Source organism: Lampris incognitus, chromosome 13, assembly GCF_029633865.1.
Source record: "Lampris incognitus isolate fLamInc1 chromosome 13, fLamInc1.hap2, whole genome shotgun sequence".
Lineage (NCBI taxonomy): Eukaryota > Metazoa > Chordata > Actinopteri > Lampriformes > Lampridae > Lampris > Lampris incognitus.
Genome location: NC_079223.1, coordinates 47,359,327 through 47,385,308, shown reverse-complemented (window position 1 = coordinate 47,385,308; position 25,982 = coordinate 47,359,327). Strand labels below are relative to the sequence as shown.

The 25,982-nt window shown below is 48.9% G+C and overlaps 1 protein-coding gene across 1 annotated transcript in view; it reads right to left on the bottom strand.

Annotated features, from left to right (window-relative positions):
* Positions 1 to 25,982, bottom strand: part of slit1a (slit homolog 1a (Drosophila)) — a 172,155-nt gene that overhangs the window by 9,585 nt on the left and 136,588 nt on the right. Inside the window, exons 15-25 of the mRNA XM_056291571.1 lie at positions 24,181 to 24,325; positions 23,126 to 23,200; positions 22,853 to 22,996; positions 17,885 to 18,028; positions 17,632 to 17,798; positions 14,788 to 14,920; positions 13,089 to 13,157; positions 12,879 to 12,950; positions 12,654 to 12,725; positions 5,125 to 5,196; positions 1,112 to 1,275 (exon numbers count right to left, since the gene is read on the bottom strand). Of these exons, the coding sequence (XP_056147546.1) occupies positions 1,112 to 1,275; positions 5,125 to 5,196; positions 12,654 to 12,725; positions 12,879 to 12,950; positions 13,089 to 13,157; positions 14,788 to 14,920; positions 17,632 to 17,798; positions 17,885 to 18,028; positions 22,853 to 22,996; positions 23,126 to 23,200; positions 24,181 to 24,325 (1,257 nt within the window). The remainder of the gene's footprint in view (positions 1 to 1,111; positions 1,276 to 5,124; positions 5,197 to 12,653; positions 12,726 to 12,878; positions 12,951 to 13,088; positions 13,158 to 14,787; positions 14,921 to 17,631; positions 17,799 to 17,884; positions 18,029 to 22,852; positions 22,997 to 23,125; positions 23,201 to 24,180; positions 24,326 to 25,982) is intronic.

Below are 25,982 nucleotides of genomic sequence, written 5' to 3'. Positions count from 1 at the left end.
GGTGTAATCGCTGGATGAGTGATGGCTGCTGTAATCCACCAGGTCACTACCACCTAATACTCTCACTGACCGCATGCTAACACCGCCGCAGCCCAGTCCGAAGTGCCCGTGCATGATGGATTTGTGTTCTGCCGTGGCCTAATGACTGGAGTATATAGGTAGTGTTTGAAACCATACTTCCTATGTTCTCTCATCAGTGAGGCACTGCTGAGCTGCAGCTGGGTGGGCCAGGGGAACCAGTGAACTGCTCTGGTCCAGTAGGCCAACAAGCCAGCATCCGTGTGCCAGTCACTCTGGGCTCTGATGAGAGACGGGAGACTTGAGACTTCATCCGTCCATTATCCAGACCGCTTATCCTGCTCTCAGGGCGGTGGGGATGCCGGAGCCTATCCCAGCAGTCACTTGGCGGCAGGTGGAGAGACACCCTGGACAGGCCGCCAGGCCATCACAGGGCCGACTTGAGACGTGAAATACACAATCCATCAAAGTGGACATCCTGTAGATGTTTTCTTTTGTGTCAAGGTTGCGTTATCGTAGCGGGATGAGCCGGTTGAAAGCACGGATTGTCGTGGAAACTCTCCAGCTGGTGTGTTTCAGAGTTGGCTGCTGGACAGCGTTGCATTCATGCATTCATGACAACATATGACATCGTCAACAACGTCCTGACGATTAACCTTCAAACATGGACGTCGTGAAAAGGTTCATTTGACTTTTGTGGCGTCCTGCATTACAAAGGCTGCTGTTTGGGAGCTGGTCCTCGAATCTCAGATGTTCAAGCTATCCTCCAACACGGGAACACACCACCCAGAAGAGTTTTCCAGTCAATTCTTCCTTTAAACTGCACTGTCCTGCGACGGTGGTATAACTACGATAAAAAAACAAACATCCCAGGATGTTCACTGTGATGGATTAGCTACACCTAACACAATTTATACAAATGGAGTATTACCAAATCCATTTGTGTGAAATGGGCTAAAAAATGCAAAAAACACTAGATTGGGATTGGATTGGATTGGGATTGGGATTGGATTGGGATTGCAATGGGATACTGTGTCCTTTGAGTGCCGTTTATTTTCTCCCCTCATCATTCAGACTTCATACGCCGACTCACCGAGGCACTCGAACTTTTTGGCAGGAGTGGTGAGGAGCAGTTTGCCCTCCATCCCCGGTGGGCCGGCACAGCGGGCGATGCCCGGCTCCTTATAGCCAGTCTTCACCCAGTCAGACAACCAGCGCAGGCGACAGTCGCAGTACAGCGGGTTGGCACCGATGGCCCTGGTGAAACAGGCAGGGAAACAAAACTCTATTCAAATCCAGCTCAGAGGAACACCACAAAGAGAACATACAAAACCAAAACAAATATAATAAACAACACAGCAGGGGACAATGGAAAAACAACAACAAAGAATTAAATACATACATATATTCAAGCCATCACATATTTTCAAAGTCTTAATGGATTTTTTTGTATTTTTAACATTTCACAAATATTCAAAATAATACTTAAGTTCCAACGTGAATTGAACAACATGTGGTCTTTTACTTGAACATCTGCATTTGTGGATATGAAATTTACCACATGAAATAAAGATTTCACAAAAAAAAATCCATCCTTGTTTTACTTTACTCAGAAATAGAATATCCTCTTTATCCAAATAAACTTGAATACCACCTATTCCCCAAGAGACACGAACAGGCTTTACGTCACATCCTGAGGACGCCCTTCAAAGCGCGGCCTGTCAGTGTAGTGCACGGGTTCACCAGTAGATGTCACTGTTCCACTACGTAGAAAACTCCTCCAGGCTAAACGCCAACATGGAGCGCGTTACACGCAAGTAAAAATAAGGTCTTTCTTCATCACACGTCTCTCTGTCTCTCTGTACATCACCTCGAACACAAACATGGCGAGACGTGTGAAGGCTCATTAGCCACTTCTGTCACCGTGGCTGTGACTCAATGCTGCCCCGTCCTCCCCCGTGGAGGCACAAACAGTGTTGAGTCGATGCCGTTCGGTGATGGAGGAGAACAGGCAGAGCCACAGTAACTGACAGCTGACATCCACTGACATGGAAGCCCCTGGACGGAGGCTCTGAGTCAGTGTCTCCATCCGCTCTGTTTGTCCACTTGTCCCGGTGTCAACGCAGCCTGGACCCTTCACTGCTCGCCTCAAAACAATTTCTGTCCATGCCACCCAACCCCCCCCCCCAACCCAACACACACACACACACACACACACACACACACCCTGTGGCTGACACTGAGAAGTCTATTTATTGATCACTGTGTGTGTGTGTGTGTGTGTGTGTGTGTGTGTGTGGACTGAGGTGGTGCTGACATGTACATATAGCCCGGATGTGACAGGAAAGGCTGTAGATGCTTGTTTAGTTTTACATGCAACCACACCCAAACCCATGCACAGCAACCCCCCCCCCACACACACACACACACACTGTCATAAATAAACATGCTAAAGCAAACACCATAGTCAACAGACCATGAGGAATGTCTGTAAACCTGCAGGGTGTATACATGTCTTGGTGCATGCTCAATAATGCAGGTTAGGAAATCACAGGAAGTTGAATCAGTTCATCTGGACACCACGTTTAATGAGAGAAACGCTTCATCATCATCTAAGTGACTCTTCAGTCAGTCTCAACTCACTGCAGGTATTATTATTATCATTATTATCATCATTATTATTATTATCATTATTATCATATCATCATTTATTATTATTATCATCATCACCATTATTATTATTATTATCATCACCACCATTATCATCATCATTATTATCATCATTATTATTATCATTATTATTATTATTATTAGTAGTATTATTACCCTTATGAACAATACAGTGGCATAACGACCGAAAACAGTGACCAGTTTCATATGCAAATGACCGTGACCATTAACTAGAGTTTCGATGGCCATGTGTACTCTTCACAGAGGGACTGGGGATGTTTGCACCACAGTGTGGGGAGATGGTGACAGAGGAACTCCTAGCCAGTCTCAGCAGAGACGAGAGGGGTGCATCATGACTCTCAGTGAGGACAACAACATCACCATCCTTCCAGAGGACAAAGGCGGAAGCACTGTTGTATTAAACCAGACAGACTATCAGGAGAAAGCCATGACGTTACTCAGAGACATGAATACTTATGAGCCCCTGAGACCAGATCCAGACAGTGGTCTCAAGGAAAAGGTGATGGATTGTCTGAAGCTGTTAGAACAGGACAATGCTACTGACAGAATGTTGTACCACAGATTATACCCAGGGGACGCTACACCTAGTCTGTATGGTTTACCTAAGATACCTAATCAGGATGTGCCACTATGGCCTATTGTTTGTATGATTAACTCAGTGACCTGTAACATCTCTAAGGTTCTGGCATGTTCTGAACCCGTTGGTAGGCAGTAATGAACATCACATTCAGAACACTATGGATGTTGTGGACAAGGTGAGGGACATCATTATGGAGAGGGATGAAACAATGGTCTCTTATGGTGTTAAGTCTCTCTTCACGTGTGTCCCTGTTCATGAAGCAGTGGAGGTAGTTCGTATGAAATTACAAAACGACCCCACCCTTAGCAATAGCACCACCCTTAACACTGACCGAGTGTGTCTGCTCCTGAAGCTGTGTCTTCAGTCCACGTACTTCACATACAGGGGGCAGTACTATAGGTAGAGGCACGAGTTCCCCAGTCTCACCTGTAGTGGCCAACTTGTATATGGAGGAAGTGGAAAAGAGGCTCTGATGTCCTAACCAGGGGCACCACCTAGCCATTGGTTCAGATTTGTGGGCGACACCTGGGTTAAAATTAAATCTCACATTTGACTGACCACATGAACTCTGTGGACACCACATCAAGTTCACCAGGAAGGATGTGGAACATGACAGGTTAGACCTCTTAGACTGTGAAATTACAATTGGTGATGGGCGACATTTGATTGTTGAGGTAAACCAACACATACTGATCAGTACTTAAGGTTTGACTCTCATCATCCACTGGAGCACAAACTAGGAGTCAGCAGGATGCTGGACCACCGAGCTGACAACGTCCCCACCGACACAACGGCCGGGGAAGGGGAGAAGTCCCCCATTAAACAAACCCTGGTTAAATGTGGTTATACTAACTGGGCGTTTGTCAAAGCCAGGAAGACCCCAAACAGTGCCCCAGCCGATCGAAGAGAGGAGAAGGACAACAGCTGCCTAAGCCTAAACCAGGGGTGATTCCGTATGTGGCGGGAGTGTCGGAAAAGCTGAGATGCGTATTTTCTCAACACCGCATCTCAGTTGCTTTCAAACCCCAAAACAAGCTGCACCAGAAACTGGTCCACCCCAAGGATCGGGTCCCCCGGCACAACCAGAGCAATATAGTGTACGCCGGTAAGTGCCGGGATGTTTGCCGTGACTTGTACATCGGGAAAACCAAACAGACGCTGGCCAAGAGGACGGCACAACACAGGAGAGCTGACGCGTCAGACCGGGACTCCACAGTCTACACCACCTACACAGTCTACACCAGTGTTTCCCAACCCAGTCCTCAAGGACCCCCTATCCTGCAGAATTTCTCTGCAACCCTGAATAGGTACCTGTTGGTAGTTATTCAACCAATCAGCAATGAATTATGCCAGATGTTGCACACCTTGCATAATTAAGTGCTGCGAGATGATTGGTTGAGTAAGTACAAGCAGGGCTACCTATGCAGGGCTACAATGAAAATCTGCAGGATAGGGGGTCCTTGAGGACTGGGTTGGGAAACGCTGGTCTACACCATCTACAGGCCAGCGGCCAGTCTTTCAAGGATGAGGATGTGCACATCCTTGATAGGGAGGAACGCTGGTTTGAATGGGGGGTCAAAGAGGCCATCTATGTGAGGATGGAACGACCATCCCTGAACTGAGGGGAGGAGCTAAGAGTACATCAGTCACCATCTTACAATGCCGTGATCAGTGAGGGGGGTCAGGGGATTCTCAGCTCGTGTGAAGCCCACCAAAGAGCACTACAAACACGCCACTGTGAGCCATACTCCCCTGACAGGAAGCCCAGACCCCCTCTGTGGCTAAATGTGTGTGTGTGTGTGTGTGTGTGTGTGTGTGTTTAGGCAGGTACTCACAGGTGTGACAGTGAGGCCACATCATTGAAGATGCCGTCAGGAAGCTCGGAGATCTCGTTGCCGTGGAGCGACCTTAGCAACGACAGGGAGACACAGAAGAGAAACACGACCATAAAACAGAGAAGCTACTTGATCCGACTAACAAACAGTAACACAATCCGTGTCATGTTCGTCACACATCTGTGTGTGTGAGGCATAGGGGGCGTGCGAAAACAGCAGCGGGGGGATATTTTTAATGAGTATTTGTCCCCGGCGACGGAGTTTGCGTTGGCTCCCAGACGGAGCGGTGGGTGGTTTGTGTGTTTTCCCGTTGGGTTGTGTACAGCTGGCAGGCAGCGCCGGGCTCCGCGGCTCTTGGGAGGACTGGTACTGGTGTCGAGTTGCATCGCACGTCTGGATGGAGGGCTGACAGGGGTACGGGGGGAAGGGACGGTCCGGGAAGCTGACTTGTCTTCGGTGCACGCAGGAGGACGCACCGGCAGTCCAGCTCGCGCCCACAGACCACTTCCTGCACGTGTCTGTGTTGTTCAGCGGGTGCGAGTCCGTGCCAGTGCAGCGAGTTTTCCCCTCCGCTCCCTGAGTGACGTAGCGGCTTACGAGCCGACGTGGTGTGATAGCTGGGTGAGTGACGGCTGCTGTAATCCACCAGGTCACCACCACCCAATACCTTCACTGACGGCGTGCTAACAGCACCGCGGGCCAGTCCGGAGTGCCCGGGGGTGGTGGATTTGTGCTCCGCCGTGCCCTGAGGACGGGAGGATGTAAGCGGTAAGCTTCCTACGCCCTCCCTCAGCGAGGTGCTGCTGAGCTGCAGCGAGACTGCTGTGGGGCAGGAGGGGATGGAGCGGGTTATGCACTGGTGCATAAAGAACGACCCGCGGTTTTCCCGTCGGAGGCAGCGGGTTAACCGGCTGGCGGGGGGGGGGGGGGGGGGGTTACTAGTGAAGAAGAGCTGGGTGGGTCGGGGTGACCAGTGAGCTGCTCTGGTTCAGTAGGCCGACAACCGGCATCAGTGTGCCAGTCAGTCTGGGCTCTGATAGGAGACGGGGAGTCTCCAGGAAGAAACCTGATCCCATCTCCTGCTGGCAAACTTCGAGCAGTGTGTGTGTGTGTGTGTGTGTGTGTGTGTGTGTGTGTTACGTGTAAAGATTTAGAGAGAAAAGCAGTGTTTTTCATCATCGGGGTAGCGTTTTGTTGTTCTGCGCCTCTTGCACCCTTACATTTCTACCCCCCCTCTTCCTCCCATCAGCCACGGACCACTCTGTAACCACATCCGACCACCCTCAGCGGTCACAGGAAGTAGAACCGGTTCACCTGGACACAGCGTTTACTGGGGGAAACGTTTGCTCATCATCTAAGGGCCCCGACACACCAGGCCGTCGGCGAGCGTCGGTGACCCTAGTTTTGGCGGTGTGTCCCGTGCACCACCAGGACTAGTCCGACCCCCGTCAGCAGCTTTACGCCTGATTCAGCATGCTGAATGGGCGGAGCCCGTCGGCGGGAGAGACCACTCTGACTGGCTGTTCAGCTTAGCGAATCGGCGCAGGACGTACACGCTAGCTGGCCGTCGGCCGGGGTTTTTGGCCCGGACGGCAGGCGACGCAGCAGTAGGCCTCCGCCGCCGCTAGTCGGGTGTGGTGTGTGTGGGGGCCTCAGATGAACTGACTCAGCCGTCTGGGATTCCCTCACCTGCATTACTGAAGACGACTTCCAACATTTTGTTGTTGTCTTTCCTTTACAATACTTCACTCACTCTCACTCTGTCGTCCCTCTCCCAGCGGCCCCAGCGGGCGACACCCTGGTGCCGTCTCGACACGCTCCCCCCACACCTCTTACCCAGCAGGCCAATTAGCAGCTTATTAATCTGCAGCGCCAACCGCAACCATCATACGCACACACACACACACACACACGCCAAACCACATCCATACTGGTGTGAGACGCCTGGTGTGTTTGAAGCAGCGAGTGTTAATGAGTCTATTCCCCCACTACTGCTCCACGGGGTCAAAGGTGACGCAGGATAAAGGCTTTGTGTGCCAATGTGTGCGACTGTATTCCTCTTTGTGGTTTCTGTGAAGCCTTGTACCCGCTAACTTTGAACTCTGAACCCGCTTTATAGTCTTAAAGTTGAAAACTATTAGCCGGGGCTCATTGTCGCATCGTTTTCTTTCCAGCCCCCCCCCCCGCCGCCGCCGCCGCCGCACCCAGACGGGCAGCAACAAACACGGCACCGACTGACATTTAACAGGGGAGCCGCGGACTGATCAGAGCAGCACTAAACTTCAAAGTGTCCTGCTCCGTTTACACTAGGTGACCAAGACTGTGTGTGTGTGTCTGTGTGTGTTTGAGTCTGGTTGAGTGTGAGGGTGAGTGTGCATGTGTGTGTGTGTGTGTTTTGAGTCTGGTTGAGTGTGAGGGTGAGTGTGTGTCTGTGTGTTTGAGTCTGGTTGAGTGTGAGGGTGAGTGTGCATGTGTGTGTGTGTGTGTGTGTGTGTGTGTGTGTGTGTGTGTGTGTGTGTGTGTGTGTGTGTGTGCATGCACTCCTGTGTGGTGTGTGTGTGTCCGTGCTGGTGTGTCTGTAGGGGCTTAGTGAGACTTGTACAGGGGCGACCACGCTGAGGGCGGTGCAGACATGTGCAGTGCTTGTGTGAGTGAGTGAGAGCAGAGGCAGTGGATGTAACCTCATTACAGTTCAAAGTCACGCAGCAGACTCACTGTCCAATAACCACCACTACAATAACCACCACTACAATAACCACGACTATCATAAGCACGACTACAATAACCACGACTACAATAACCACGACTACAATAACCACGACTATCATAAGCATGACTATCATGCCCACGACTATCATAAGCACAACTATAATAACCACGACTACAATAACCACGACTACAATAACCATGACTATCATACCCACGACTATAATAACCACGACTATAATAACCATGACTATCATACCCACGACTATAATAACCACGACTATAATAACCATGACTATCATACCCACGACTATCATAACCATGACTATCATAACCATGACTATCATAACCACGACTATCATAACCATGACTATCATAACCACGACTATCATAAGCACGACTATAATAACCACGACTATCATAAGCACGACTATCATAAGCATGACTATCATAACCATGACTATCATAACCACGACTATCATACCCACGACTATCATAACCATGACTATCATAAGCATGACTATCATAACCATGACTATCATAACCATGACTATCATAACCACGACTATCATAAGCATGACTATCATACCCACGACTATAATAACCATGACTATAATAACCATGACTATCATACCCACGACTATCATAACCATGACTATAATAACCACGACTATCATAACCATGACTATAATAACCACGACTATCATAACCATGACTATAATAACCATAACTATCATAACCATGACTATCATAACCATGACTATAATAACCATGACTATCATACCCACGACTATCATAACCATGACTATAATAACCATAACTATCATAACCATGACTATCATAACCATGACTATAATAACCATGACTATCATACCCACGACTATCATAACCATGACTATAATAACCACGACTATCATAAGCATGACTATCATACCCACGACTATAATAACCATGACTATCATACCCACGACTATAATAACCATGACTATCATAACCATGACTATAATAACCATGACATCATACCCACGACTATCATAACCATGACTATAATAACCACGACTATCATAACCATGACTAAAATAACCATGACTATCATAACCATGACTATAATAACCATGACATCATACCCACGACTATCATAACCATGACTATAATAACCACGACTATCATAACCATGACTATCATAACCACGACTATAATATTTATAATAACCACGACTATAATAACCACGACTATAATAACCATGACTATAATAACCATGACATCATACCCACGACTATCATAACCATGACTATAATAACCACGACTATCATAACCATGACTATCATAACCACGACTATCATAACCATGACTATAATAACCACGACTATCATAACCGCGACTATAATAACCACGACTACAATAACGACTATAATAACCACGACTATCATAACCATGACTATAATAACCAGGACTATCATAACCATGACTATAATAACCACGACTATCATAACCGCGACTATAATAACCACGACTACAATAACGACTATAATAACCACGACTATAATAACCATGACTATAATAACGACTATAATAACCACAACTATCATAACCATGACTATAATATCTATAATAACCACGACTACATAACCATGACTATAATAACCACGACTATAATAACCATGACTATAATAACGACTATAATAACCACGACTATAATAACCACGACTACAATAACGACTATAATAACCACGACTATAATAACCATGACTACAATAACGACTATAATAACCACAACTATCATAACCATGACTATAATATCTATAATAACCACGACTACATAACCATGACTATCATAACCATGACTACAATAACCACGACTATCATACCCACAACTATAATATTTATAATAACCACGACTATCATAACTACAATAATCACGACTATCATAACCATGACTATCATAAGCATGACTATCATAACCATGACTATCATAACCATGACTATAACCACGACTATCATAACCATGACTATCATAACCATGACTATCATAACCATGACATCATACCCACGACTATCATAACCATGACTATAATAACCACGACTATCATAACCATGACTAAAATAACCATGACTATCATAACCATGACTATAATAACCATGACATCATACCCACGACTATCATAACCATGACTATAATAACCACGACTATCATAACCATGACTATCATAACCACGACTATAATATTTATAATAACCACGACTATAATAACCACGACTATAATAACCATGACTATAATAACCATGACATCATACCCACGACTATCATAACCATGACTATAATAACCACGACTATCATAACCATGACTATCATAACCACGACTATCATAACCATGACTATAATAACCACGACTATCATAACCGCGACTATAATAACCACGACTACAATAACGACTATAATAACCACGACTATCATAACCATGACTATAATAACCAGGACTATCATAACCATGACTATAATAACCACGACTATCATAACCGCGACTATAATAACCACGACTACAATAACGACTATAATAACCACGACTATAATAACCATGACTATAATAACGACTATAATAACCACAACTATCATAACCATGACTATAATATCTATAATAACCACGACTACATAACCATGACTATAATAACCACGACTATAATAACCATGACTATAATAACGACTATAATAACCACGACTATAATAACCACGACTACAATAACGACTATAATAACCACGACTATAATAACCATGACTACAATAACGACTATAATAACCACAACTATCATAACCATGACTATAATATCTATAATAACCACGACTACATAACCATGACTATCATAACCATGACTACAATAACCACGACTATCATACCCACAACTATAATATTTATAATAACCACGACTATCATAACTACAATAACCACGACTACAATAACCACGACTAGACCTGACACTCACTGAAGGCACAAAACAAAAGTCTCTTGTGTTTAGTGTGTCCTAATGATCAGTAGTTTTGGCCTAGCCCTGCTGCACACACAGGTTGTGCGGAGGTTGTGTTGAGGCTTTGTTGTCACCAGTAAAATGCGTGGCTGCTATTCGGAGGGCTGTCTGTCCCACATGCACACAAACAGGCACACATGCAGAGCACAAACATGTGTCCATGCGTTGTTCCATGTGGCGGCGAACAGGAGCACGTAATCATAGGTGCATGCGCCAACTCACACACACACACACACACACACACACAGACACACACACAGTCATAATGAGTGTTGTTTGGCTCAGTCGTTCATATTTTCCTCCCCGGGTCTTTGTGCGCTGCGTCCGAGCTGCAGAGTAACGCAGTCCTGCTCCTTCCTCTCTGGCCGCAGCATCAAGTCTCCATCATCCGTCTGTCCCAACACGTTTATACTGTACATCTCTGTTGTTCCCCGGGCGGCTTTATTTTACGGGAGTTCACGGCGAGCGAGCGCGCACAGCCAAAGTCTTCGTAACTCGAAGGGGCCCGAGGCGGAACCAGAGACGCCGCGGTGAAGCGGGGCTGGCGTTGTGCAGCAATCACCGTCAGGGGCATTTTACGCAGCGCGTCGTGGGGGGGGGGGTGGGGGTGAGGGGGGGCTCGCTTGGCTCCGACGCTGCAGCAGCGCTGCGCCCGGGGCGCCGGCAGGAGCACGGGCACCCCGGTCACATGGCTGCAGACACAGCGTGGGTGGTGCTGCTCCCTCGTTCGGTACCGTCTAGCATGGGACAACAGGCCAGAGGTTGTGTGTGTGTGTGTGTGTGTGTGTGTGTGTGTGTGTGTGTGCTCCTGAGCTGTCATTACTGTTCAGGCTGTACTCAGCTCATCCGAGTGAAGTCTGACATCCTTGGCGTCTGCTCAACTCTCTGCAGACCCGCACACATGGCGCGTCACTCCTAACAGGTCATTTGATCCCTTCACTTCCTGTTCACGGCTGTCTTGTCTCTTTCAAGAATTTGCACGAGTGGCGATTTCTTTAAGCAAGCCAATCTCACCTGACTTAAAGATTTTTTTTAATTTTTTTTGGATGCATGAGCAGAAGTATGGCTGTGCTTGTTTGCAAGCTGGTTATATAAATGTGGTATTTAAGAAGACCCCCCCCCCCCCGGTAGATTACATACCTCAAATTTCAACATTCTGAAGTAAAGGCGATATTTAACATCCTGTATATCTGTACACGCCCTGTGATTGGCTGGCGGCCTGTCCGGGGTGTCTCCCCCGCCTGCCGCCCAGTGGCTGCTGGGAGAGGCTCCAGCATCCCCGCCACCCTGAGAGCAGGATAAGCAGTTTGGATGATGGATGGGTGGATCTTGATATACTCTATTGATCCTCGTAGGGAAGTTATGTTCTGCATGTAGCTAGGAGCAGTGGGCAGCCGCCATGCAGCACCCGAGAACCAGCTCCAGTTCGTCTTGCCGTGCCTTGCTCAGGGGCACAGACAGGACTACTAACCCTAACATGCATGTCTTTTTGATGGTGGAGGGGAGCACCCGGAGAAACCCCACCGTAGACACAGGGAGAACACGCAAACTCCGCACAGAGGACAGCCTGGGATGACCCCGAAGGTTGGACAACCCCAGAGTTCGAACCCGGGACCTTCTTGCTGTGAGGCGACCGCGCTAACCAAGGAAAGAGATTCCCACTAGAAAGGAATGAAATCTTTTCAGAGTTTCTTCATCTGTCCTAAGAAAAACGGAAGACTTTTACACGTGTAATGATGAGTTGAAAAGCATATTTCCTTTGTCAGGCATGAACACAAACAGAACGCAAGAGGAGAAACTCACAGCAGCCGCAGGGAGCGCAGACCGCTGAAGGCCATGCTGGGTATGCAACGCAGAGAATTGTAGCTCAGAATCCTGTCATGGGAAAAACAGAAAACAAAACACCAAACAAAAGTCAGCTGTTTCCACTCTGCTGTCATCGCTGGAATGAAACAGGAAGTCTGACGTGGAGGAGCGAGGCTAGCCAGGAGCTAGCCAGGAGCTAGCCAGCAGCTAGCCAGGACGTACAGGGTGGTGAGCTGGCTCATGTTGGCGAAGGACGAGTTGGTAAGGGAGTTGATCTTGTTGTTGCTCAGGTCTCTGGAAATAAGAGGACATCATTAGAACTTCATTACCTCACCTTACAGGTATGGTGTGATCCTGAAGGGTGCAGAGCGAGGGCGCGTCATCAGACAGACAGACAGACAGACAGACAGGCAGGCAGTGAGACAGACTTACACAAGCTGCAAGTATTTGAACGTAGACAGCTCCTTCGGCACCACACTGAACTGGTTTCCATCCAGATACCTGAAAACACACACCAACATCTCACTCAGCCACGTCAGCTGTGGGAAAGCACGCCCAGCACACAGCTGCTGGGGACGGGCACGCCGGAGCTGTGCAGGCTTCACTAATGGCCGATAAGTGTAACGGCCCTTCTTCCTGTTTTCATGGGGATTGTGCCTGCAGCCGACTCTTCCCTAGCTACTTTTCCCCCCCATCTACACGCAATGTGATCTTCTTGGGTGGTGCTTCTCACCTTGGAGCGTTGATGTTGGTTGGTTTAAAACCATCACATGACCACATGTCTTGCTACTTCCTGGCTATAGAAAGTATGCAGATATTACATTGGCTGCTGTGTAATTGTCTTTTTAATGTGACCGACGGTTGTGTCTTTCTCACAGTTGTGCTGCGATGCTCCACAGGACCAGATGTGCTGTTTTTTTTTTCCCTCTCACAATCATCTACTCTCATCGTTTCAAGGATAACCGGAATCTTCACTTCTTGGTCTTCAGCCACGGTCAAACCCACGCAGCAGAACGCTGCTCCATAACAGCCCGGTGTGACGGCGAAATGTGTGCATGTGTGTGAACATGCCTATGTGTGTGTGTGTTATAGCATCCCTGGCGGATGTCGGAGGGGAGGAGAGGCTGAGCTGAGTTGCGAGGGAGGGAGTTGGGCAGGAGCATGTGATATGCCTGTAGCAATGAGCCACCCTGCTGTTTGCCAGAAGTGCCAAAGTGCTACCAGAGGGTTGTCACCTTTGTGAATGGTGGATTTAGGGCCTGGCCCCTCTGAAAAGGGGGCTGCGGGGGCTTTCTCCTGCTATTGTTGTTAACTAGAGGGGGGGGAAGGGAGGGCAGTGGGCTGCTGGTTAGTCGGGGCCTTCAGGTTCGGGATAATGATGGGTAATGACGGTGCAGAGGCCGCTTGGGATAATAATGGAGTAGCGAACTCTCCGGATGACGAGATGAAAGCGAGGCACCGAGGGGGCACACCTGGTCACACCTGCTGGGACAATGACAGGCCTACAGGCTCACAATGTGTGTCCGTGTGTGTCCGTGTGTGTGTGTGTGTGTGTGAACGAGCACGTGCATGTGTGTGAACCACTCTGAGCAGTATTGGAAAGTTCCAGACTCATCCCATTCCTTCCCCTTTCCATTGAAAACTGCTCATTAAAATGTCCTCTTGCTCCCCTCTGTTCCTGTGAACATGCATTTGGCCCTCACTCACACCCCCAAACACACACCCACACACACACACACACGCACACAGACACACACACAGACACACACACACACGCTGTTGCTTGGCTGGGAGCGAGGGAGTGACATCAGCAGCAGCCCTGAGGGCTGCGGAGCAAGGAGGAGGAATGTGTCTGAGAGAATAACTGCAGGCTTTATTGACTCCTTGACGTCTTCCCTCTTCTCTACTGTTCAGACGATGGGATCTGTTTCCCCCGTTTCCCCGCATCCTGTCATCCCCCACTCTGTCCGGACCTCTTTTGAATTCTCCTCGTCTTTTTATCCCTCCCTCTCTCTCTGTCCCTGTCTGTCTCTCCCTCCCCATCTGAGGGCTCCGGCCGGGCGTCCACGGCGGACCCAGAGACGACGCGTTAGCATCACTAGCGTTAACGACGCTAATAAAGGGGACTCACAGCTCGGTGACGTTTCTCGGGATGCCCTTCGGCAGGGCGCGGAGGTGCTTGTTGCTGCAGCGCACCACAGTCTCCAGACAGGTGCATTCGCTGGGACACTGGGGCCGGGGCACGCAGCTCGACTCCTCCTGGCCTGGGAGAAAGCACACGAAGAGGAGAAAATGATCACTCCAGTACCTCCATCGTTATTATCATTACTCCATGTTTCACACCTCTTTTTTGGGGGGGGGATATATTTTATCCTTTTTCTCCCCAGTTGTATCCAGCTAATTACCCCACTCCTCCGAGCCGTCCCGGTCGCTGCTCCTCTGCCGATCCGGGGAGGGCTGCAGACTACCACATGCCTCCTCCCATACATGTGGAGTCACCTGCTGTTTCTTTTCACCTGACAGTGAGGAGTTTCACCAGGGGGACGTAGCACGTGGGAGGATCACGCTATTCCCCCCCAGTTCCCCCTCCCCCCTGAACAGGCGCTCCGACTGACCAGAGGAGGCGCTAGTGCAGCGACCAGGCCACATACCCACATCCGGCTTCCCACCTGCAGACACGGCTAATTGTGTCTGTAGGGATGCCCGACCAAGCCGGAGGTAACACGGGGATTCGAGTCGGCGATCCCCGTGTTGGTAGGCAGGGGAATAGACCGCCACGCCACTCGGACGCCCACGTCTCTTTTTCTTATCCTCGTCTTTAACATAGGCTACGCCTTTTCCCTTCCATGTGCTTTGTACATGTCACCTTGGTCCATAATGTCAACAAAATGTGAATTTAACTGAACCGGAGCAGAGAGCTGACGAAGAGGAAGGAAACGAATTACATCGACGTACACACAGCAATGAATGAGAGACACCAAAAAGCTGTCGACCCGACCAAAGACATCAATAAAAATGCAGAGATAGGATAAACTGAAGTCGAAGGCCGGACTGTGTAAAAACAGCACAACACCTCGAGCTGATGGCCAGAGAGACAGTGAGAGAAAAAGAGGAGGTGAAAAATGTGAATTATAAAAGGGGAGAAGGAAAATTAAGACAGAGGCCTTTTAATGTAATATGGACCAGCGGAGAGCTGAGAGAGGTGTTTGTGGGAGTTTGAAGAGCAGTCCAGCGTTCCCTGTCAGGAACTGGCTGGTGAATAGGGCAGTAGCAGCTCTGCAGCCCGGGCTTCAGGAGCCGCTGTGCAGCCCGGGCTTCAGGGGCCGCTCTGCAGCCCGGGCTTCAGGAGCCGCTCTGCAGCCCGGGCTTCAGGGGCCGCTCTGCAGCCCGGGCTTCAGGGGCCGCTCTGCAGCCCGGGCTTCAGGGGCCGCTCTGCAGCCCGGGCTTCAGGGGCCGCTCTGCAGCCCGGGCTTCAGGAGCCGCTGTGCAGCCCGGGCTTCAGGAGCCGCTGTGCAGCCCGGGCTTCAGGAGCCGCTCTGCAGCCCGGGCTTCAGGAGCCGCTCTGCAGCCCGGGCTTCAGGAGCCGCTGTGCAGCCCGGGCTTCAGGAGCCGCTGTGCAGCCCGGGCTTCAGGAGCCGCTGTGCAGCCCGGGCTTCAGGAGCCGCTGTGCAGCCCGGGCTTCAGGAGCCGCTCTGCAGCCCGGGCTTCAGGAGCCGCTGTGCAGCCCGGGCTTCAGGAGCCGCTCTGCAGCCCGGGCTTCAGGAGCCGCTCTGCAGCCCGGGCTTCAGGAGCCGCTGTGCAGCCCGGGCTTCAGGAGCCGCTGTGCAGCCCGGGCTTCAGGGGCCGCTCTGCAGCCCGGGCTTCAGGGGCCGCTCTGCAGCCCGGGCTTCAGGAGCCGCTGTGCAGCCCGGGCTTCAGGAGCCGCTGTGCAGCCCGGGCTTCAGGAGCCGCTCTGCAGCCCGGGCTTCAGGAGCCGCTCTGCAGCCCGGGCTTCAGGAGCCGCTGTGCAGCCCGGGCTTCAGGAGCCGCTCAGCAGTCGTCCGCGCAGCAAACAAAAGCCTTGCACAAAGACGGCCATCATCATGTGTCTATCTCAGCCAGTTTGAAGCACCTCTCGGATTGTTGGCAGGGATGTATCAGTACAACCTCAGTCAGTGATGTCCAGACAGGCTGGGGTTGCACAGTAGGGGTCATCTGTTATTGCAGAGGTTTCATCTCTTTTTAAAGACATAGATCTCTGCATTTACAATAAATAAGGTATAACCCAATTTCTTTAAGGTCTCATGAAATAAAACATATATTTTCACTCTTGTTTGCTCTGGGCAAATGTGGGATATTGGGCTACACAAATATAACAAATTACAAATTTGACCAGAGCTAACAAGAGTGAAAATATATATTTTTATCGGGCTATACAAAGGCCCTGTGATGGCCTGGCGGCCTGTCCAGGGTGTCTCGCGGCCTGCCGCCCACTGACTGCTGGAATAGGCTCCACCACCCCCGCGACCCCGAGAGCAGGATAAGCGGTTCAGATAATGGATGGGGGGGATGGGCTATACAAATAAAATGGACTTGACCTGACTTAAATAAATACTTTCACAAAAAACAATACTTTACTTTTGTGCTCATAAGAACGTCTTTCTCTTCTGGGAAATACAATATTCTTTTAGTAACGTCATTCTGCACTTCTGGGTGGGCATTAATGGATGAGAGATAAACCAGAATGAAACTAGCTAATAGCATATTAATGTCCACATTCCTGTAAAAATGCCAGGCCATGATTGGCTGTCAGTCAAATCTCGTTCCCTCTCCTCCGTTTCATTTGGAAAGATGTCGACTTTTGTAAGCTCGCAGTGCCCCAAATGTTGTTTCATGGGACCTTTTTCGGTCCCGTGAAGCAACATGAAAAGAGAAACCCGGCAGAAATGAGGCCAAAGAAGACGGCCACAGGTGTTTGATAAAGAAGCCAACTTACCCTCCTCACAGCGGAAGTCGGGGAGAGCCACATCCTGCAGGGGGATCTCCTTCAGGAAGGCGGGCCGTTGGCAGCGAGGGTTGCCTGTCACAATCTTCCTGCTTCTTAGCCAATCGCCGAGCCAGGCCAGGCGGCAGTCACAGTTGAAGGAGTTGGCCAACAGGTTCCTTGGAGCAGAAAGGTGCAGTGAGCAGTGAGCAGTGAGCCAGTCATCATCAAACCTCACAGCTGAATGTGAGCGCCAGGGTCTTACAGCGTGGAGAGGGTCTGCAGGGTGTCGAAGGCTCCGGGGGTGATGGTAGTCAGCTGGTTGTCATAGAGGGACAGCAGACGGACATTGTGCAGCCCCGTGAAGCTGTTGTTGTGAACACAACTGATCTTGTTGTTCCTCAGCATCCTGAAATTGAGAGAATAAGAGATTTAAAAAAAAAAAAAAAACTCCTACCCCTTTTCTTCCCAGTTGTATCTGGCTGATTACCCCCCTCTTCTAAGCCGTCCGAAAACCTGCCCCGCCCACTCTGCCGATCCGGGGAGGGCTGCAGACTACCACATGCCTCCTCCGATACATGTGGAGTCACCAGCCGCTTCTTTTCACCTGACAGTGAGGAGTTTCACCAGGGGGACGCAGTGCGTGGGAGGATCACGCTATTCCCCCCAGTTCCCCCCCCCGGACAGAGGAGGCGCTAGTGCAGGGTTGATGCTAGATCTAACGAGGCGTAGGCACAGAAGTAGACGTGATTGGTTGTTGGTTAGGGTTAGGGTTTAAACTCTTCTTGAATTTCCATTGTTAGCAAGCGTTAACGTTAGCTATCGTTACAGTGCGATCTGGCAATGTTAAGGTCAGTTGTAAGCTAGCTAGCCAAATGTTTCAGTGCGCATCGTTTGTTTCAGCCATCTAGCATCAACCCTAGTGACCAGGACACACACCTTATGTTGAATTCATTCAACATTATAGATTCCCTGTTACACCTAAAGAGTTTTCTATTGTTTTTGATGCTGTTCCCTCTGGTATTGTTTCAATTTTCAAAGGTGTTAATGTGAATGTTAATCTCCCTATAATCAGTAGATGTAACTGAAACAGCTGTTGGGAAAGCATGCTTTTCATGGAACACCAAGAACAAAAACAAGATTATTCGTCAACTGTTTCAGCAAGATATTATTAGCTCACCCTCTGCCTTATCTTATTGGTCTGCCTTTGTTGGTGAAAAAATTGTTTGGGAAAAAATGTGGCTTTTACCTCATAAGTTCCTCTTGACTAATAAAGTAAAAGAAATATCTTTCAAAATTATTCATAGATTCTATCCAACTAATCATTATTTGCAGAGACTTAAGAAGGACATTGATGTGAGTTGTTCTCTCTGTGGTTTGTTTAATGAAACATGGGTTCATTTATTTTGGCCTTGCCCACACACTAAACACCTGTGGAGTAGGTTGTCTCGTTTGATTATTGATCATATTTACCCTCATTTCACCCTGAGTTGGAAAACTGTATTGTTTGGATACACTGAATTTGATAGGAACCTCGATTCTCAGTATTATTTAATCAATTTGCTAATTATCTTAAAAAAAATGTATATTCACAGATCTAAATTCTCTAGCAAGAAACCTAATTTTCCTGAGCCGTCTGCGTATATCAAACAATATATTTCATCAATATCTGATAGTGAAAATAAAAAAGCTGTAAAAACATATAAGCACTTTATGATTTACAAAATATTTAAGTTAAGTATGTAATTTATTTGTTTTACTTTATACAATCCCCCTGGCGTATTTATGTTAATGTTTATGATAACGTAACCGGTTATTTTCTTGCCCGGTGCGGGATTCGATACGAGGTGTACTGCACCACAAGGCGACATCACTAACCGCTAGACTAAAGCAGTGGTTCTCAACCTTTTTGGGGTCCTGGACCCCCTCCGTATTTCTGATCTACCCTGAGGACCCCTCCACCTGATCTTGGGGGAGGGGGGTTACAATTTGTAGAAACAGTAGAAACTGCATTTTAAATTGCATTATAGCATTTATTCACTCTTTGGGGCAAAAATAAGAGCTTTCAGTTGTAACTTAGATATAGTTAACAAAACAGAATTCTTATGCAGTAACTTTCAGATATAGTTAACAAAACAGAATATGTATACAGTAACTTTCAGATATATGTAACAACAGCATTTTTATGCAGTAACTTTTAACAATGCAAACGGGAGCGAGATCTCTTATTAAAATACAATAAATGACACTTGTGAAACAGATGTAATTAGAGAAAAAAGTCCTGCTACCCTTTATAGTTTAGGTAGATAAAGGTCTCAGTCACATTTGAGTAAAATAATCCTATTTCTATAAATGTCATAGGATCTTTTTTTAAAGATATTTTATTTTCACGGACCCCTTGCAATTACACCACGGACCACTAGGGGTCCGCGGACCCCCGGTTGAGAAACACTGGACTAAAGGGTCCGACCCGCCAGCCAGCGGCCAGCGTGTCTTCTTACCCATGCACGTTACAGTATTTTCTTGCCTTAACGCGTCCCTGCGGACAACAGCGGCAGTGTGTCCGGGTTTTTGTTTTTCATTTTACGAAGCTCAACACGAGCCCTCTGGCAGCTGGTGCATGGGTCTGGGAGAGAAGAGGGAGATGCAGAGGCGACTTCGAAAACCCGCAGCTTGCAAGAACACATACAGCGAGGAGACAACGTGTCTGTGATCGTGGCCATGTCTGCCTGTCTGTGTTGTAAATCATTTTGTCACATTCTGCAGGGACTCTGACGTGGAGACAAGTATTTACATTCATTATACAGCAATATCCAGTCTTCTCGCTGACGGTCTCACTTGGTTGCGTCAGTCATATACACCCTGTTTACACTGGGCTTTAAAATGCATTTTGGGCGATCGGATCACAAGTGGTCGTCGTTTACGCCCGTGTCTGGCCACTTGTGATCAGATTTCGTGACTCCGAAGAAGAAGAAGAAGAGGAAGACGATTGGTTGATGCAAGAACCAATGGCGTGTAGGTACGGAAATAGACGTGATTGGTTGTTGCGTCAGCCAATAGACAGCGCGGAACCTCAAAGCGCACTGACTGGCAGACCGACAGACAGAGAAATAGTTGGGGCGAATTAAGTTAACGTTTGTTAGCTAGCGATAGCAATAGAGGTAGGGTTAGGGTCAGGTTTACAGTACGATCTAGCAATGCTAAGGTCAGTTGTAAGCTAGCTAGCTAAATGTTTCAGTGCGCATCGTTTGTTTCAAGTCAGTGCGCTTCGAGGTTCCGCGTTGTCTATTGGCCAACGCGACAGCCAATCATGGCTGCACCAGTCAACCACGGCTACTTCCGTGCTTACACCCCATTGGATCTAGCGTCAACCATTTCGGTACTCTGAAGAAGAAGAAGAAGAAGAAGAAGAAGAGGAAGAAGATTGGTTGATGCAAGATCCAACGGCGTGTAGGCACGGAAATAGACGTGATTGGTTGTTGCGTCAGCCAATAGACAGCGCAGAACCTCAAAGCGCACTGACTGGCAGACCGACAGACAGAGCAATAGTTGGGGCGAATTAAGTTAACGTTAGTTAGCTAGCGATAGCAATAGAGGTAGGGTTAGGGTCAGGGTTAGGGTTACAGTACGATCTGGCAATGTTAAGGTCAGTTGTAAGCTAGCTAGCTAAATGTTTCAGTGCGCATCGTTTGTTTCAAGTCAGTGCGCTTCGAGGTTCCGCGTTGTCTATTGGCCAACGCGACAGCCAATCATGGCTGCACCAGTCAACCACGGCTACTTCCGTGCTTACACCCCATTGGATCTAGCATCAACCATTTCGGTACTCTGAAGAAGAAGAAGAAGACGAAATCAATTTTATATAGCGCTTTTCTAACATTCAAAGTCGCTTTTCAATAAGATTTCGTTAGTTACGTCGCTTCCGCTACAAGGTCAAAGGGCGTCAGTCAAGCGCCAGATTTGCCGACTAGCTGTGAAAACAACAGCTAAAGTTTGAAGATGTTTCAAGCATTAATATGCATGTATGGACTATCCAGCTGTTGAGACTGACAGGACTGATTCTTCTGCCCACATGGAGGTGAGGCATCTCGTTTCACTTGTACTCCAACCACGCACACTCTCCTCTCTCTCTCTCCAGTTTTTCGAAGGTTGGCGCGCTGTTACCAAAACAACCATCACATCCGGCGTTGATGACGTATGTTCCTGTTACGTCCTTGTCACCACCTCGGCAAGCGGTTTGAGTAACCGGCTCACAAAACGTTTTGGTGGTCATATTTAGCGGTCCACTCGTTTTCCGATTGCAAAAAAACGCATTTTAAAACCACGTGTAAAGGGGGTGACAGAGGCATCAGGGTTAAACGGAGACTGATAAACTACCACTACTACTACTTTCGGCTGCTCCCGTTAGGGGGCGCCACAGCGGATCATCCGTTTCCATCTCTTCCTCTGTCACACCAGCCACCTGCATGTCCTCCCTCACCACATCCATAAACCTCCTCTTTGGCCTTCCTCTTCTCCTCTTCCCTGGCAGCTCCATATTCAGCATCCTTCTCCCAATATACCCAGCATCTCCCCTCCACACATGTCCACACCATCTCAATCTTGCCTCTCTTGCTTTGTCTCCAAACCGTCCAACCTGAGCTGTCCCTCTAATATAATCATTCCTAATCCTGTCCTTCTTCGTTACTCCCAGTGAAAATCTTAGCATCTTCAACTCTGCCACCTCCAGCTCCTCCTCCTGTCTTTTCATCAGTGCCACTGTCTCCAAACCATATAACATAGCTGGTCTCACTACCATCTTGTAAACTTTCCCTTTAACTCTTGCTGGTACCCTTCTGTCGCAAATCACTCCTGACACTCTTCTCCACCCACTCCACCCTGCCTGCACTCTCTTTTTCACCTCTCTCCTGCACTCCCCGTTACTTTGGACAGATGACCCCAAGTATTTAAACTCATATGCCTTCGTCACCTCCACTCCTTGTATCCTGACCATTCCGCCGCCCTCTCTCTCATTCACACATAGGTATTCCGTCTTGCTCCTACTGACTTTCATTCCTCTTCTCTCCAGTGCATACCTCCACCTCTCCAGGCTCTCCTCCACCTGCACCCTACTCTCGCTACAGATTACAATGTCAAACGGAGACTGATAAACAATCATTGAAAAACACCTTGCAGCATCTTCAGTGTACCGGCATGCTGCCGCACGCCTGCATGCATTTGTGTGCGTCCCACTCACAGCATGCGTAACCCCTCAAGGCCACGGAACATCCCACTGCGAACGGAGTCGATCTGGTTGGCGGTAAGATGGAGCTCGATGACAGATCCCGCCCCTTCAAACGCCCCATCCTCGATCTCCGCGATCTTGTTGTTGCTAAGGTTACTGTGGAAAAGACGTGACATGAAATACGAGGTGACAAATGACGGATGGAAAACTGGATCAGGATACCACAAGCTTTTAATATAAACGTCCATAAATTCTGACCTACGGGACAAAGAATGTCTCACTTACATCTTCTTGAGCTGGGAGAGGTTCTTAAACACCCCCGTTGCCTCCATCGTGGTGATCTCATTGTTGTTGAGGCGACTGGAGGGAGAACACAACCGGTTCAAACACACGATCCTTAAAACCTTGGTGAGAACTCTCCGATATGCACGTTAAGTAAAGCTAAAGAGAAACACGAGGCACGGCTTCACCCTCTCACATGCACGGAGACGAGTGATGCAAAGACATGTTGCTTTACACACCAGAAATGTCCACAACATCACTTGGCATGACGTGGCCACTTGGAGACGCCCAACAGGCTTTTTGGGGATCTGCCTGCATATCCATAGTAAAACCTAAAACCTTTGCAAAATGGCACATTTTCTTACTATTTATTTATTTATTTATTTATTTAGATTTCCCCCTCTTTCCCCCCAAATTGCACTTGGCCAATTACCCCACTCTTACGAGCCATCCCGGCTGCTGCTCCACCCACCGCCGCCGATCCAGGAAGGGCTGCAGACTACCACATGCCTCCTCAGATACATGTGGAGTCGCCAGTCGCCTCTTTTCACCTGACAGCGAGGAGTTTCACCAGGGGGGACGTAGTGCGTGGGAGGATCACGCTACCCCCCCCCCCTTCCTTTTTTTTTGGGTCACTATATAATCAGATCTGAAGAGACAACTGGCAGGAGTCAAGGCAACCGCAGCATTGAACCACAGGCTCGAGAGACAAAGCATGAGGGAGATGTTTTCACTCAAATGATGATTTCTGTTTTTTAGGCAGAGGTCAAATTCACTTTGCAGTGTTGTGAGCTTCTCCACCTCCCCTTCAGTAATGCTCGGGTTAAACCCGACACCTCAGGAAGGAACTACCAAGAGCTCACGTTCTGGAGGGGCCACGATCATGCATATTGTCAGAGCTGTTCCGGAGAAACGGATATTTCAGCTGGGGTATGTCGTGCCATTTTTGCCCTCGGGCTCCAAAATCAAGGGGTATCTTAACGGGTTAAGGCTAGACTGAGAACCCGGAGCGGTTGGCGAACGCGGTTCTGGTCCTGAGTGAATCGTGGTGGTCTTACAGCTCAGTGGTGGACGCGGGGATGTGCTCAGGGACCTTGGTGAGCTTCAGGTTGGAGCAGTCCACGACGCTGGACTCACAACGACACTTAGGAGGACACACTGGGTCGCTGTTGCACTCGTTATTCAGACGGGTGTCCTCTGTGCCTGAACACGTACACACAAAGACACAAAGACACACACTTACATGAGTGAACCTGCTAACAAGACTGGTCGACAAAACTAGCGGCGGAGTAAAGCCGTGGTAAAAACAGGACCGACACTGATATACACTGACAATTCATTCTGGAAAGAAAGCACTCATACAACTTGGACATCCATCTCCACAAGTCTGATTTTTTTTGGGGGGGGGGATTTCCCCCCCTTTTTTTCTCCCCAATTGTATCCGGCCAATTACCCCACTCTTCAAAGCCGTCCCGGTCGCTGCTCCACCCCCTCTGCCGATCCGGGGGAGGGCTGCAGACTACCACATGCCTCCTCCGATATATGTGGAGTCACCAGCTGCTTCTTCTCACCTGACAGTGAGGAGTTTCCCCAGGGAGATGTAGCACGTGGGAGGATCACGCTGTTCCCCCCAGTTCCCCCTCCCCCCTGAACAGGTGCCACGACCGACCAGAGGAGGCGCTAGTGCAGCGACCAGGACACATACCCACATCCGGCTTCCCACCCGCAGACACGGCCAATTGTGTCTGTAGGGACGCCCGACCAAGCCGGAGGTACCACGGGATTCGAACCTCCGGTCCCGTGTTGGTAGACAACGGAATAGACCGCCACGCTACCCGGACGCCCCAAAAGTCCTTTTTTTTTTGAAGCAGACTAACGATTTCATGCACTGGTTATATTCCTTAAAACTGTTTAAACACTTGGACCGCTGGCGAGACTCAACACAAGGCTTAAAGTCGCGAGCTCGCTGGTCATTTAACCAACCGGGGTATTTTCACGTTATCTGACGGCATAAAAGAGAGACAGGAAAGGGGAAGACATGCAGCAAAGGGCCCTGGGTCGGATTCGAACCCAGGCCACCGCGGGCAGGACTCAGCCTTGACGTCTGGCCCACGCTCCATCGGCTGAGCCACCGGGGCAACCCGAGTCAACCGCTTCCATGCCGTGTTCGCCGCTAGTCTAATTCATATTCGCTGCCTCCCGAGCCACTTCCTGCCACCTTCTCTATGGACGCTGATGGAGTTTTCTAAGCTTTGATGCCCATGTGATGGGCATCACATGGCCCCAGTCATTCCTTACAGGCACTTAATACTACGAACCCCTCAAAAAGAGCATCAAGCAACGTCATCCATCATCTCTCTGAGCCAACACATTAGCTCCACCTTCACCCCGTGCACCACACCCATCGTAATGACTGGTCCTGAACAGGAGCAAAGCCCTGCCAGCACACCTGCACGAGAGCACCGTGTCCCGCCGTGACCGAGGAGACCCGCTTCATCACTCTGCTCCTCCACCCCGAGAGCCCTATGAGACCCCCACCTTGTGGCTCCACCACTGTGACCCCAACATCACAACCTTCTGGGTGGGGAAGAGAGGCGATACGGGAGGGAGGCGTGTGTGCATGCGTGCGTATGTGTGTGTGTGTGTGTTGTTTTAGAGAGGTGACAGAGTGGGAGCAGCAGACTGAAGAAAAGCAGTAGTGGGAGAGAGGGATGAGACAGGGAGGTGGGATGCCAAAGAGGATTTCAGCAGCAGGCTTCAACCAAGCAGAGAAGAAGATGAAGAGGTAGTGGGAGAGAGAGGGAGAGAGATAGTGGGAGAGGGAGAGAGAGAGATAGTGGTAGAGAGTGAGAGAGACAGA